Here is a 15,801-nt window from a genome sequence, read left to right as displayed (position 1 = left end):
GGCCTTACAGCCACGAGCTCTGGGAAGCTCTGCAGTGGGGATGGGTGTATGGATAGAGGTTTACTCCATGTAGCTCCTGCAGGGGATTCAAAGGGGATGCAGCATCCGGTTTGGTTCCGGACAGATAAATTCGCCCATACAATGCCAGGTCCTGTTTCCTGATAAGATGCGGTAACATCTGGTTTTCACATCTCCTTGAAACTAGCTTGAGGAGTTAACCCATATTTTCTCCTGTGATGGATGTCTTTGGGTTGGGGTGACCAGATACCAAGTCTGAAAAATCAGGATGGGATGAGAAGTAATAGGTGCTTATATAAGACAAAGCCACAAACATCAGGACTGTCCCTATAAATCTGGGACATCTGGTCACCCTACTTTGCATGAACTATCAAACCAAGGTCCTGGCCACATGTAGTCACTAAAAGTTCTACACAACTTTCCATATCAGTGTGTTAACTCTGATGTCCTGACCAAATTTTAGGTTGGGTCATTCTACCTCCCTCTATTTCTCCTTTAGTTTCAACTAGGTCCAGAATTCTTCCTCCCTTCCCATCTTAAATCATTTCTCAGCCTTGCTGTGTGGTAAATAGTTGCCACGTTTGCCACTCAGAGGTGGCTGCATTTTAGTGGGGGCACGTGGCTAACCCTGTCCGTAACGTTGGAGTAGCAATTTGCAAAGTCTGCAGCACGTTTGGGTCCCTTGGGCACCCCAGAAATGACCACCCTTCTCTTCTTCCCACAGGAGGAAAAGATGCTTGTAGTGGAGATTCAGGGGGGCCCATGGTCACATTAAGCAACCAGAATAACCACTGGCAGCTGATTGGCACGGTGTCCTGGGGAGATGGATGCGGGCAGAACAATCGGTATGGAGTGTACTCCAGTGTGTCCAAGAGCTTGGCCTGGATTAAGCAGGTCACTGGGGTGGAATATTGAATTTCTCTGGCCTGCTCACAACCCCTGGCTAGGTGAGAACAGCTGGGAGGTGCAGCAAGTTTGCCAGTTCAGCAGCAGACAATGAAGTCAGTGATACATAAATGGGTTGTTCCAATTTCTGCCAAAAAAAGCCACCTCAGGGAGATGCCTTGGATGCCTCAGAGTGTAAATTCCCTCAGCATATAGTGGCAGGAAAGACTGGATTCCTGCACCTACCTGAACTGACCTGTGACCTGAGCCCATCTCTGCAGCCGATCCTCCGGGAATAAGTCAATTTCCCCTTGATTTCCAGCCAGCCACGGACAGCTGTGCAATTTCTTGTAACTGTGCACTTGCCAGGAAAGGACAGGATAAACCCGATGCCATAATCAATACTAATGATCTAGCCTGGGGGGAACCCTGCTAGAGTTTGGGGTTTTACAAAGACGGTAAGACTTTAAAAAAAAAAAAAAAAAGCTAGGCTTTTGCAAAACTTCTCTGTTATGAACCACTGCAAAGGAAAGTTTGCTCCTTAAACCAATTATCTTTAAGACCACTGAATATTTGTAAAGTGCTTCTAATTAATTGGCAGCCTATGCTATGCAAGCAAAGGGCCCAAGGCTGCAAATACTGAAGTATTCCTTACTGTGATGCTAATAGGAGCATTCAAAGGACACCTCTACCTCGATATAACACTGTCCTTGGGAGCCAAAAAATCTTACCGTGTTATAGGTGAAACCGAGTTATATCGAACTTGCTTTGATCCACTGGAGTGCGAAGCCCCGCCCCCCCGGAGCACTGTTTTACTGCGTTATGTCCGAATTCGTGTTATATTGGGTGGCGTTATAATGGGGTAGAGGTGTACTACACCCAGTAATACTTCCAGGATCAATCCTGGAAAAGATAGTATCAGGGGGGCAGCCGTGTTAGTCTGTATCCATAAGAACAACAAGGAGTCCGGTGGCACCTTAAAGTTTAACAGATTTATTTGGGCATAAGCTTTCCGGGGTTAAAAAACATTTCTTCAGACACAAGCCTGAGAAAGATACTTCTCTGCTTCTGGGAACAGAGTGGATGAACGTCACCCCTCTGTGTAAAGCCAACACAAGACCTATATCACATTTAAGTCATAAGTGGGACTTAGGTGGCATGTCCGGCTCTGCCCCAGAGGTGAACTTTACCTAGGCAGAAGAATGTCTTTCAAAACATGCAGCCGCTCTGAATTCAGGATCTGCCAGAGCAAAAGGGTCCTGGACCCTTGGATGTTTCAAGTTCTCTCCTCAGCGTACTATTAGATGGGCTCTAAATTTGGCAGTGTAACTTCTCCATTCCCTTTGCCAATGACTGTTGTCTCCAGTAGGCAGCTGCGTCTCAGTAACCCACAGGTTAAACAATGTTATTCTGTCAATACCCAATATTCGTACCAAAGGAAAGGAGAGGAGGGTTTACAGCGAGTGGAACTTTGTCCAAATCGATGCCCTGATTCTGCCCCCCTTGAAACCACTAACAAAACTCCCCCTGAGCAGAGCAGCAGCCGGGTCAGACCCACTGCCTACTGGGATACACAGGCCTGCTGGTGGCATCTAGCTTTTGCACTTGAGGAGTTCCATGGCTGATACTCTAATTAAAGCCTATTAAAATAAGGTGATGCTGAGACAAATGGTGCCCACAGGATCTATCCAAAGCCCACTGAACTCAATAGACAGAAGCAAATTTCAGTGGGCTTTGAATCAGGCCTAGGTCACCATTGCTCCTGCTGGGTGATGCTCACCAGTCAGGTACCAGAAGGCTGCAGTGATCACACAATAAGGCTCACCGTTCTGTCAACTCTGCCAGCTTCAACATCTGCTTTTCCTGGCTTTGTTGGCATGGCCTGAAAGATCCACTAGACCTGGTTGCCTCAGTCAGTCCACAGCCCGGCAAGCCAAACACACAATGATCCTTGCAAGATGCAACATGTAACACATGCAAAAAACACATCAAGCACATAGAAGATGTATGCAACATGTAGGAAACACAGTGCATGTGCAGCACTCCAACATGACCTGTGTAATACTTGGCATCGTATTCTCTCTTGCATTTGAGCTACCGTAAGGGCCGCCGTTTAGCTATTGCTCTTCTAGCATCACTCAGGAAGATTGGAAGCAGGTTTCTACAACTGCAGGTGAATAAAGTTTGTTAAAAATGACTATGGCTTGTGCCTCGCAGTTCGATTATTTATAACCTTGTAAGAGCCTTAAAGAAGCACTTGGCAGCCAGCAGGGAGGTAGCTGCACATAGCCTGAGAACAGAGAGACTAACAGAGGTAACTTTAGTGCCCTCATTGCCAAGATGGAGTCTGCTCTGCAGGCAGCTTTCACCAAGAGAAGGCGCGGGCAGGAATGCAGCAGGAGAAATCCCTTCCACCCCAGGGGCACGTGTTCCAAACCCCCCAGAGTGAACACACCCACCCACTGGAAAAGTACAATGGATATAAGAAAGGGAGATATTTATTTACAGAGGGATGAGAGGAGAAAAACAACAAGGGGAAATATAGGGGGGGCAGTAGAACAGGGCTGCATCCAAGCCAAGGCCCCACAGGCCCTGTGGGAGCACAGTCTGGAGGGGCAGACACTGAGCAGTGTGTTTGCACACAGAGTTCAGGAGTCCTGAGCAAAGTTCCAGTCCCGTGGTGAGTCTTGGAGGCTCCTGGTCATCTTCGGTGCCAGTGAAACTTTTCCCCAACAAACCCCTCCAGTGTCCTCTTCTGCCGCTCGCTGCAAAGCCCCATGGAGCGACCCCCTCCCCAGTTAACTAGCTACAGCCTCCCTTCTTGTTCCCAATGCAGAGTTACCAGCCCCAGTACTCCCAGCCCCACAAGCTCTGGGCAGCCGTGATCCTGGGTCCAGCTCCGGCCTGTCCTTCTCAGGCGATTCCCCCCGGCACAGGGCTCCTCTTGGCTCCTGTCCTGGGCTGTCCCCGATCGGATCTGTCCTGCTCCGGCCTCAGGCAGGCTCTCCCTGCTTCACTTCTCCAGGGCCTGCCGACCGCCCCCTCTCCCTGGAGCTCCAGCGCTGCCCCCCTGGAGTTTCCCTCTTTTTTTCTTACTTTTCCCCTCCGCCCTGGGAGAAAGATTTAAAGGGGCCATGCTCTCTAAACCCCAAAGGGGTTACACAGAAATTAACAATGTAGCTGGGCAAGTAGTAAACTGCCCCCAAAAAGTACATTTCACATCAAACTAGCTGAAAACCAATCAGTGCCTCTACTTTCCTGCTATGGCTTGAGTTGAGGGGGCAGCTCTCTGCCATAGAATGGGGAGTGGGCCAGACATTGACTTCTGGGAGACCCTGGTGATACATCCTGACTGACTGTCTTTCTCCCCTGAGGAAGGCAGGATGGGTGAGATATATAGAGAATGGCAGGTAGAAGGTCATTAGGTCATTTCCCAGAAAACACAGTGGAAGGGGAAAATGGGGTGACCTGTTGTGGGGTGAGAGATCCCAGCTCAGCCAGGCAAAACCCCAAGAAGGTGAGACTCACACACACACACACACACACACAAGGGCGGCCAGCACATCCCTCAGCCCGTGCCGCTTCCCGCAGCCCCCATTGGCCTGGAGCAGCAAACCACAACCAGTGGGAGCCGTGATCAGCCGAACCTGCGGACACAGCAAGTAAACAAACCGGACCAGCCTGCCAGGGGCTTTCCCTGAACAAGCAGCAGACCGGCTGTGAGAACCACTGCCATAGAGTGTCTTTCACAGGCCTGAAAATCCTAGTTTGGAGGCTAAAGGAAATGGAAGACTTTTTTTTCTTAGGAAAGGGCAAAATCAAAGTCTGGCTCCTGTAGCATCAACCCCTGGGCCCCAGGATCCACACTTTGACAGCTCCAGAGTGGCTATCACCCAGCCAGAGCTGATGAATCGCTACTACAAGAAACGTTTCTCTCCTTTGATAGCTCTGCAGTTAACCACTGGTGCTGGACCCAGAGCCCATCTGGCCTCACTTCCCTCTGTTCATTAAATGCACAGAGGTGCTCTGCAGGGCTTTGGCCCCTCTGTGCTCACCCAGCAGCTGATCCTTGCAGCAGAGGGCTAGAAAACAGGGCGCAGAAGAGAAAAGAAAAAGCAATGACGGACACCACCTTTGCTGGCACCTTTTGACCTGTGGGTGGCACAAGCCCTGTTCTGCAGCCAGAGGCTGGCTGAGTCTGCAGAGAGCACAAGGCAGGCAGAGTCTGGCTGCTGCGTCCAAGGACGAGGACAAGGTCACTCGGATGGCGCATGTCCACTTACTGACTCTGTGACCAACAAGGGGTCGGGCACCCGCAGCTGCACACGCCTTATGCACGGTGTGTACCACGGGCAGGCCCCTGTGTTCTGCCCACCGAACTCACTCAGTGGCAGCTTCCAGACCGGCTACAACAAGGACAAGGGAGAATGGGTCAGCGGTGCGTACCATGCAAAAACTGCCAGGGAGCACCCAGCTTGCCAGAGAAATATTGGCCCAGAGACACTGGGATACAGGGCACTACGGTGGGCTACTACAGACCTAGCCTCAGGAGGAGAATCTCAGTGTGCCCTTGCTTTCCCACCTTGCTGGCCTGGGGGGAATGGCCAGCTGCAGTAACTGACCCTTACACACACACACACATGCACGCACACGAGCTGTAACTCAGCCATCACAGAGGAGCTGGGTAACAGCATGGGTCTGCTGCAAAATTCAGCTCTGGAGCTCCACCTCCACCAAGAACTGAGACTGAATCCCAGCCTTTCTGTGCTATATCACATTACTGCTGTGTGCCTCAGTTTCTCCATCTGCAAAATGGAGGTAACAATGGTCCAGGAATGCTTGCCCTGTGCTCCAAAAATATAACTGCTCAATAATATTATTTTTTAAACTCTGATCTAATGGTTTCTCCTAATGCCTACTGGTCAGTAAGCCAGCTGTAGTACTTGAGACTGCAATGAATCCCTGGAGTTTTCCTTTCACTGATCAATTATTGTGTAAACTCAGTCAAGGAAGGAGAAAGGAGAGTGACTAAGGAAGACTCTTAAGCAGGACTTAGAACCAGGTTCTGATCTCATAGACACCAGGATAGATTAATAGAGTATCAGGGTTAGAAGTAATGCCAGGAGGTGATCTAGTCCATCCCCCTGTTCATAGCAGGACCAACCCCCTACAGATTTTTGCCACAGCTTCTGAAATGGCCCCTCAAGGATTGAACTCAGAACTGGAGGTCTAGGAGGCCAATGCTCAAAGCACTGAGCTATCCCTCCCCCCAAGTAATGATAGAGTTACTCAGATGAAGTCAATGGCACAAAGATACTGCCCTAAAAATGCCTACAGACAGAGCAATTAAATTAGACAGAAAACCACTGTGAGGGTAGATTAGGTTGCCACTGTTGCTGCTGAGTTCAGAATTGTATCATCTGTATTCCAGTTTGTGACAGGAACTGTCCAAACACGTAGCAAGAGCCAGGCCCTGTCCTGAAGAGCTTTCAGTCTAGCCAGACAAGCAGTGGGACAAAGCAATGATCTTCATCCTCCTTTCCCCAGAGAGAGTAAGTGACATGCCAGGGTCACACCAGGAGTCTGTGGCAGAGAAGCTACAACAGGTTTATTTTTAAAAAATCTCCTTTTTATCTGAAGAAACTTTTTTTAGCAAATGAGGCCCAGTACGTTTCTATAGCATCAGTCCCAGGAATGCCATTGGGCACGGCGTGATTAGACTCGGGGCTGGTGCACAATGGAAACCAACTGTCAGTGTGTTTCTTTGGAACAGACAGGGCGTTCCCAACGGAGACAAGGGGCATCACAACTAGCGCTGGACAATGCTGTCATACCCCACACACATACACACACATGCGCTCCGCTCAGAAGGGGGGAAGGGTTGCAGCACAAACCCCACGACATCAGAGCTGGAGCAAACCCCTGGGCGGTCTGCTTTGCCAGGGGACTGTGGAAGTCCCTCTCCTATTGACTGGAATGGAGCATCTCAGGCCCAGAACCCGGCATTGTTCTGAGTGAGGGGGTCGGCCGGGCCTGGCCTCCCGAGCTGTTCAGTCCCAGATGTTGTTCCAGCAGCCAACCCCCTGGTTTGGGGCGTGGGGCTTTCCTGGCCTTTCCCCACCAGTGGGAATGAAGACTCGAGCGCAAATGGTGGGGTGCGGCGTTTGGTCACCACCTGTGCCTGGTGCAGCAAAGGCGGGGATGGAAGGTGAGCGTGGCTGAAATCAGCACCCGCTCCAAGCCCTTTCTTCCACTGAGGAACCCCAGGGAGGCTTCTAAAGTCAGAGGGGCCTCAGGTCCGAGCTCTTAGTGTGTCATTTCATTTCAGTCTCATCTGCACGTATATGAACAATGTGCCCGTGTGCGAGAGAGAGAGTGTGAGTGTGCATGTGTACCTGGACGGGCAAGAGCTGTCAGGAGACATCAAGTCACACCTGCAAAGGCAACAGGAAACACGTTATTCGTGGAAACAAGGAGCACAGCTGCTCCTCCCTAAGAAAAAAGCTCAGAAATTCCCCACTGCCAACATGGGGCTGGCTTGTGCCCTCAGTCGCAGTGGAAGAGCTGAAATCATTGGCACCAGTGGCCTTTCATCAGGGGTTACTTTGGCCTGTTATGTTTCACTGGATGTGTATTTTCAAAGTTCAATAGCTAAGAAACAGTGTAAACAAACACAGGCCTGGTGGGAAGTCCCTGGCCACTTTTTAGCAGCCAAAAAGCCACTTTGGCTTGAAAGACAGAGCCACAAATGAATTCAACTTCGTTAGAACGCCCAGCGGTGTGCCCTAGGTTTAGCATAAAGCAAGCAGAATAATTAACTCTCAGTCACAGCAACTTTCTCACCGCTGAAAGAGCCCAGCAGAAATTTTCAAATATCTTAGCTGGCTAGTAGGTAAAATACAGAGGAGCACGGAGCTCGGGACTCTCCCGTGGTTGCCCAGATGAGATTTCGGTTGCCTTTAAATTAGGCCAGCCATATGTTTGACTAACTGCAGACTCGGTTGCTTCAGGCTGGATTCTGCGCAAGGCCCGAGGAATATTTCTGAGGATCTAGCTATCTAATAGAGTTTTATAGTACTGCCCACCATCGCAGCAGCCAATCACTTTCCAAGTACCATCAATAGGAACAGCAAAGCCCAGAGTGGATTTTATGGCACTTCTCCCTTTGCAGGGTAAAAACTCAGGGGTGGGGTTTACATTTGTTTAGATTTTATTAATTTCGATTTGGCTTTAGTTTGGAGGGGTCGGTTAGGCAGAAGGGGCAAAACGAGATGAGAGGAGGAACATTCATTGCATTGCACTTCAACAGCACAGACCCCGACAGAGATTTAACCCAACCAGGCTTCTCTAGGCTACTTCTGTCCCTGAGTCAATCATTGTAGCCAAAAGGCAATAGGTGGTTAAAAATGTTGTCTGGGAGGAATCAAATCTCAGGCTAAGGGTGCAGGGCGCCATCTGCAGGCACAGGCACAGTGCAACACTTCGGTTGATGCCTCTCTCTTCTGGGTTCAGGACAGATTCCCTTTCATACCCAGCCGAATGGGGGGGTAGGAATGGGGGCTTGCCGGGGAGGGGGCAGGAAACTCACCAGAAGAGCATGTTGTGGGAGTATTGCACAGTTGTACCAAGCAAGGCCACGCAGCAGCATCTCTGATTGCCTGTAGCAGGGAATGGTTACAAGTGAGGATTATCTGTGCCCACCTGATATGTGTAACTCAAACACCTCCCTGAGGCAAGTCAGCGCTGCCCCTCGGCCACAAGAGCGAGATGGACAGAGCGGGAGCTTCGAAACATTAAGATTGCAACATCCTGAATTCCGGCAATGCCAGTGCTAAGGTTGCCCGTGCAGCTTTAATTCAGATCCCTTGTGCCTATGAATTCTGATAAGGTAATTTACATGATCGAGTGCCATATTTTCCCCAGGACCTCTGCTTCTTTCAGTGCACAAGACAGGTGGTTCTCGGGAATGAAGAGGGGCTGAGAAGCGAATAAGACTAGATAGCCCCTGCCTCATTTGGTGCAGAAGTTGGTACTGTAATGGGTGAACCTATGTCATGCCCTCACCCCCCAGCCAAGGGAGAGGAACCACTGAATCCAGGCTACAAAAGAATCCTTAGAATTGTGTGTAAATTGCCTAGTCAGCTGCTTCAGCCGCCTTTGGTTCATTATGAAATATACTGGAGACTGAATAATCAATGTCACTTGAGTTTATTAAGATGGCCTAGAGCAAAGGGGGTAGGGATAACTAAGTGGTTTGAGCATTGGCCTACTAAACCCAGGGTTGTGAGCTCAATCCTTAAGGGGGCCATTTAGGGATCTATTACCAGCATAAAATGTAAGCATGCTAGTCAGTGTATATTAGTCAACAGGAACAACCCATTTCAAGGGCAAACCAAAGAGTTGCTTCACTGTTAACCACAACATTACACATGTGGCTTTGTAACTACCCAACCTGAATTAGGGCATTTAAAGAAACAGCAACTAAGCTTCCCCATCACCTTGGCTTTTTCAGTTACTTCCTTTTTTTTAGAGACACACAGTTATTGACGGAACAATTCATTTCCTGCACAAGGGGAAAAAAGGGTGACAAACACAAAAGGTAACTGACTACATCGCAGCGAAGCAGTCGGTGTTATGAGTTGCATTAGGGATACATATGATTTTTGTAACAGTTGGATCCACGATTTTGGGCATGTTTAGTCTAGAGAAGAGGAGGCTGAGGGAGGATGTGATAACTCTCTTCAACTACGTCCAAGGCAAGAGAACAGTGATCAACTATTCTCCATGTCCACCAAGGGTAGGACAACAAGCAATGGGCTTTGTTTGCAGCAATGGTGATTTAGGCTGGATATCAGAAAAAACTTCAGGGATAGCTAGGCACTGGAACAGGTTACCAAGTGAGGTTGTGGAATCTCCATCACTGAACGTGTTTGAAATCAGGGGAGACAAACTTCTATCCGGGATGGTCTAGGTTTATTTTATCCTGCCTTGGCATGGCGGGTGGTGGACTAGATGACCTCTTGAGTTTCCCTCCAGCCTGACATTGCTATGATTCTCTTTTGAATTAGTTCATTTCCTTAGCCCATCTTTCCTCAAATAGTTCAGTTGCTAAATCCAGTTTATCTCCTGTTGTTCAGTTTTCAATGTCAAATGCCTTAAAAAGCAGGAAGGTAACAGATAGAACCAGCTGCATCAGTCATCACAAATCATGTTCATTATTAACGTAGCTTCTTTCTGGATTCATGGATCCAACGTGTTGGTTATTGGATTTGCCAAATAGTCCAGACAAATAATTTCAGTCTCTGGGGCTGTTCACAAACTGTTCGTTTTAGCCATTCATTACTCCTGGTGTGTGGTTGGTGACCTAAGTCATGTGGTATCGTTTCTGCTCCTTGATTAGCCACCTGGAAGTTTTCAAACAGGAGAACAATAACTAGAGAAAAGCGAGGGATGACTGATGTAGTTCTGGTTGGAATTTTCCGACGCGGAATCGTTCCCACCAGAATTCATGAAGTTTTGGGGGACTTACGAAAATGTTATTGAATCCCTAGCAATTATCTACACACTCAGGTAAAATAAGTAATACAAGCTCACCAGTCAGAGCAAACCAAACTAGCTGACTGTATTTGCAATTATTCATGAATCAGGTGGGGTTACCCCCAATATTTGAATAGCTTTAGGTTCCAACTGCTCATACAAATAAAAATTAAAATGCAAATAATACAGAAAACACAGCAAAACTTGAAATCACAGGAACTCGTGTCCTGGGGTAAATCATGTGATGGTAGCCGAACCGGTGGCATTGTGTGTTTGGATGTCCCATAGTTCAATGTGTCTTTGGGTCTTCCATAATACATCGTGTGTTTGGGCCTCTGATGTATTCCCAACAGACAAGCCTCACAGTGGTCACTCCGATGTGGTCCATAGTGCCGTCCTATCACTGTAACCTCAGATAACTGGGCCACATACTCTCCATAGCATTTCTCCCTAATGCTGATGACCAAGTTCTCCAAGACCCTCTGGACACTTTCCTCCTTGAAATTTGGCTCTTCTAACTGTCTAAAGACTCTTATCTTCACCCAACCTTTTCTCCTGTGCTGGTCCAGGTACATGTGGAACAGAATAACCACTTGAACTGATGACCAGAAATGCTGGCACCTTGACCACTGGAAGCTAAAAAGAGGAAAGAGATATAGCATGCATAGGTGACCAGATGTCCCGATATTAGCAGGACCATCCCAATAATAGAGGCTTTGTCTTATATAGGCAATTATTGCCTCCGCCACTCCAAAAAGAGTGTCTCCATGATTGGCAGCTCCAGCAGCTGCCTGTAGGTGTGGCCGGGCTGCTTGCCTGCAGACAGGAGAGGTTCCACTCCCGCTCCTGCCTCAGCTCAGTATGGGGTTTGTAGATCCCATTACAGCAACCAACCAGCAGCGCCTGCTACCAGACTCAAGGCTAATTAAAGACATGGGGCCAACCCCAGATCCGGTGTGAGCAGGTGTAACGCTCACCATGCAGTGTCCACCACTGCCTTGCCATATTTTAATGTATTTCAATGTAATTACAGATTCATAGATTCTAAGGCCAAAAGGGACCATTGTGATCATCTAGTCTGACCTCCTGCGTAACACAGGCCAGAGAACTGCCCTAAAATAATTCCTAGAGCAGAGCTTTTAGAAAAACATCCAGTCTTGATTTTAAAATGGCCACTGATGGAGAATCCACCACGACCCTTGGTAAGTTGTTCCAATGGTTAATTACTCTCACTGTTAAAAATTTACGCCTTATTTCTAGCCTTAATTTCTCTAGCTTCAACTTCTAGCCATTAGGTCCTCTTAGACCTTTATCTTCTAGATTGAAAGCCCATTATTCAATATTTGTTCCCCATTCAGATAGTTACAGACTGTCATCAAGTCACTTCTTAACCTTCACTTTGTTAAATAGCTGGAGCTCTTTCAGTCTACTGCTATAAGACATGGTTTCTAACCCTTTATTCATTCTCATGGCTCTTCTTTGAACCCTCTCCAATTTATCACCTTGCTTCTTGAATTGTGGGCACCACAACCAGACGCAGGATTCCAGCAGTGCTTGCTCCAATGCCAAATTCAGAGCTAAAATAATCTCTCTGCTCCTACATGAGATTCTCCTGTTTATGCGTCCCTGGGTTGGATTAGCGCTTTTGGCTCACATACAGCAGATTATTCACCACCCCTCCCAAATCTTTTTACAATGAGGTAAAACCAGAGTAGCACCTTGTATCAGGCACCATCGATGTCAGTCCAGCACCTTACAGCAGCACTAAATGAATCAGAGGCTTTCACAACAATACATGCCCTTGGGGTGGGATTGCCCTGACTGCCAGCCAACTGGATAGCTATCTATCCATATTCATACTGTATCTCCTTGATGGGCGAATCCTCAGCTGGTGTAAACTGACCTAGCTCCAGGGCACCCAAAGAAACTTCTCTGATTTACAATAGCTGAGGATCAGGCTAGTCCCTACCTGTCCTGACACCGCGCTGCGCCCCCAAAGTGGCCAGCAGCAGGTCCAGCTCCTAGGCGGGGAGGCCACGGGGCTCCACACACTGCCCCCAGCCAGCACACCAGCTCTGCACTCCCACTGGCCGGGAACTGGGAACAGCGCCTGCGGGTGAAAGCTGCATGAAGCTGCTTGTGCGCCTCTGCCTAGGGAGACCTGCTGCTGCCTGCTTCCGGGGCACAGCGTGGTCCGCGGTGCCAGGACAAGCAGGAAGCCTGCCTCTGCACCCCAGCTGCGCCGCTGACCATGAGCCGCCCGATGTAAGATCATGCCCCAACCCATGCCCCAATCCCCTGCCCCCCCCAAACCCAGAGACCCTTCCTGCACACCAAACCCCTCATCCCCAGCCCCCACCCCAAAGCCTGCACCCCCAGCCCAGAGCCCTGACCCCCTCCTGCACCCCAACCCCTGCCCCAGCCCTGAGACCCCTCAAACCCAGAGCCCCTCCTGCACCCCAAACTCCTCATCCCTGGCCCCACCATGCAGCCCTCACTGCTACATTCCAACCTTCTGCCCCAGCCCTGAGCCCTTCCCACACCCCAAACCCCTCATCCCCAGCTCCACTGGGTCGCGGGCATCAACAATTTTCTTCAACTAGGTCACCAGAAAAAAAGTTTGAAAACCCTTGGCTCTTGTCACTATAGTATCTGGACACCTCACAATCTTTAAAGCATTTATGCCCACAACACCCCTGTGAAGCAGGGCAGTTCTCTCACCCCCATTTTACAGATGGGAAACTGAGGCACAGAGAGGCTAAGACCCAGATCCTCAGACCTATTCAGCCAGGTGGGGGCTTGAACCCAGATCCCCCAAACCTTATGATAGTGCCATAACTACTGAAGCATTAGAAGGAGCACCACCTCACCAGGCCCTGGGGACAGTCCCTAATTTGTGCTAGGGCTTGCTGCACTTCTAGGCTGCCTTCAGAGCTGGGGGCCTGGCCAGCAGCCGCCGCTTTCCAGCCACCCAGCCAGTGCTTAATTTGTGCTGGGGCTTACCGAGGCGGAAGCCCAGCACCACTTTCATTACAAATTAAGCACTGGCTCAGGTTGCTCTCCTGGTGCCATCTCCATGTCCAACAACTTTCAAATAGCATAAGAGAGAGACTATATAAAACCCAAACAAAAAACTGAACTTCTAAAACAAGAGGTGTAGCAGCAGCTTTTGCAGAAGCAGGGGGAGGGAGGGGCGTACAGTGGCTGGAACAGAAAATGCCTCTAAAAAGGGGTTTCAGAGTAGCAGCCGTGTCTGTATCTGCAAAAAGAACAGGAGTACTTGCGGCACCTTAGAGACTAACACATTTATTAAAATAAATATTTATTAAAATAAATGTGTTAGTCTCTAAGGTGCCACAAGTACTCCTGTTCTTTTTTCTAAAAAAGAAGAAACATTTTTGAAAGTGGGGGATGCATTTAAAGGCATAATTAAAGCAATTATATATATGCTACTACACCCCCGCACACACACACACACACACATACACACACTGCATCCCTCACTAAAAATAGATCATTTGTCGATGACTAAGGAGGTGGTGATATATGTGAAGTCCTAAAGTAATCTCCAGCTGCCCGATCGGCTGCTGCTTCTCACCTGGCAAATGAATGTTCTTGCAGTGATTGTTTCCAACCAGGTACCAAGTCATTGTAATCAAGGTTCTGGTCCATCTTTAGGTCCCAGTGGTCTTGTGGCTTCACCTCCTCTATCTTCTCATAAAACATTTCTCTCCAAGAATCCATGTTCAGCTTCTTCATCTCTCCTGATGTTCGTGAGGACACTCCAAAATGTGCTGAGTTACAAATGGAGTTTCGATTGTTTACTTCCCACTTCTATCTCATCACCTGCTGAGCGGCAGGGTGGGGATTCGAGTTCCTTCGCTGCTAGAGATACCGGATAACTTCTGTGTGTGTGAGAAATGAAACTGAAAGGAGTTTTAGTTCCAAAGCCAATCTGGTTCTCCAGTTTCTGCCTGGGGTATACGATAAGGACTGTATTTCCAAGATGGGTGAATGCCTCCAAATGATGTGTGTGAATAGTCACTCAAATAAAAAGCTGGACTGGCTTTGTTTTCCCCATTGGCATTCAGATTCAGCAGAGCCGCGGCCATGTGAACACTGAAACAGGCAGAGAAGAAAACGGGACAACTTCATCCCAGGGCCTAGGTTTTTTCCATGTCATTGTGTCAGCATGCAAATGTCATGACATCTGGAGAAAAGATGGGCTCCTTCATTGCCCATGGCTGCTACACTAGCATGACATGGGACAGACCCATGGAAGCACGACCAGTCAGCCAGTCCCTGGTCAAGAACTCCTCCAGGAAAGTCTTTCTCCAGCACTCAGCCCTGCAGGACTGGGCCATTCTGTCACTTAGTCCTCCAGTTCTGAACTGCTGCTACTACTTTGTTCTGTGGTTGTTCTTCAGCATCTCCTTTGGCAATTCCTCCTCCTCCTCCCTCAATGGAGTTACCTCCACTTACATCAGCTCTGCATCCCAACACCCAAGTGTTGTATAGACCCCAGAGCACTAACTGGGCTGGTATCTCTTACTCCATCAAACCAAGACACTCCTTGCTAAAATTGGAAGGCATCGTGATCCCACCAACAGCCATCATGGTAGCTATTTCAAGAACTTACTCCTGGTCAAATTTAATCAGGCAGTTAACGCATTAAGAATACAGCTCTAGGGACAGATATTGGGAATGACGTTTTCATGTGCTGGTGGGACACGATGGGACAGATACATGCTATACACAATGGGGACCCTTCACTTGTTCTCCAGCGGGTAGCTTAGCGGTTAATAGACCTCAGCGTGCTGTTAGGCCTATAGCTTTAGTTCCAGACTTTAGCTATTACAGTGTAGATGTGACATGGATTTATGGAGTCTCCACACCCCAGATCAGCAGCAGTGCTGTGAAGGCAAACCCTGCCACCGAACCGTGATTGGCTAAAGGACGGGCACGCAGGAGAAGCATCTCCCCACACACCCAGCCTTGGCTGGCTAGAGACCTGCTAAGACATCCTTCCCCTACATCCCGCTGCCAGCTCTCCTCTGATTGGAGGGGGAGTGTGAGAGTCGTCTGCCGCAGTGGGTTTGCCATTCCAGGCTGCAGGAGAGGGAGTGTGCTGGCTGGACAAAGCCAGCCCAACCAGAGCCTGATCTGGGAGGGACAGCGGGGCAAGCCCAGGGTGCAGCCTGAGCATGTCGCCTCCACCCTGCACTGCACCCTAGCCCGGGATGGAGGCTGGAGGGATCGTGAAGACTTTGAGTGTTAGATGGATGTAGAGCTTCCTCTTAGGCATCTGGGATTTCTGTTACACTCCCAATGAGTGGCTACTGTTCGCAATGACCCTGGGGT

General features: G+C 49.0%; 2 protein-coding genes across 3 annotated transcripts in view; one reads left to right on the top strand and one right to left on the bottom strand.

Moving 5' to 3' along the window:
• Positions 1–1,488, top strand: part of MASP1 (MBL associated serine protease 1) — a 68,003-nt gene extending 66,515 nt beyond the window's left edge. The window contains exon 16 of the mRNA XM_050964771.1: positions 743–1,488. Within this exon, the coding sequence (XP_050820728.1) occupies positions 743–933 (191 nt within the window). The 3' untranslated portion in view covers positions 934–1,488. The remainder of the gene's footprint in view (positions 1–742) is intronic.
• A 5,751-nt stretch (positions 1,489–7,239) lies between these two features.
• LOC127056679 (receptor-transporting protein 1-like) lies at positions 7,240–15,759 on the bottom strand. Of its 2 annotated transcripts, XM_050964833.1 has the most exons (3): positions 14,039–15,759; positions 8,492–8,561; positions 7,240–7,337 (listed from the first exon to the last, which is right to left on the bottom strand). In XM_050964833.1, exons 1-3 carry the CDS (start codon positions 14,197–14,199, stop codon positions 7,332–7,334), a joined length of 237 nt encoding a protein of 78 aa, XP_050820790.1. In that variant the 5' UTR covers positions 14,200–15,759; the 3' UTR covers positions 7,240–7,331. The 2 variants fall into 2 exon arrangements, with proteins under 2 accessions (XP_050820790.1, XP_050820789.1); XM_050964832.1 differs by lacking the exons at positions 7,240–7,337; positions 8,492–8,561 and adding an exon at positions 9,096–11,076 and having other exon boundaries at positions 14,039–15,754.
• Positions 15,760–15,801: the final 42 nt, after the last annotated feature.

This window comes from Gopherus flavomarginatus, chromosome 8, assembly GCF_025201925.1.
Source record: "Gopherus flavomarginatus isolate rGopFla2 chromosome 8, rGopFla2.mat.asm, whole genome shotgun sequence".
Classification (NCBI taxonomy): domain Eukaryota; kingdom Metazoa; phylum Chordata; order Testudines; family Testudinidae; genus Gopherus; species Gopherus flavomarginatus.
The sequence above is the reverse complement of the archived record's forward strand: the minus strand, read 5'-3'. Positions and strand labels throughout refer to the sequence as shown.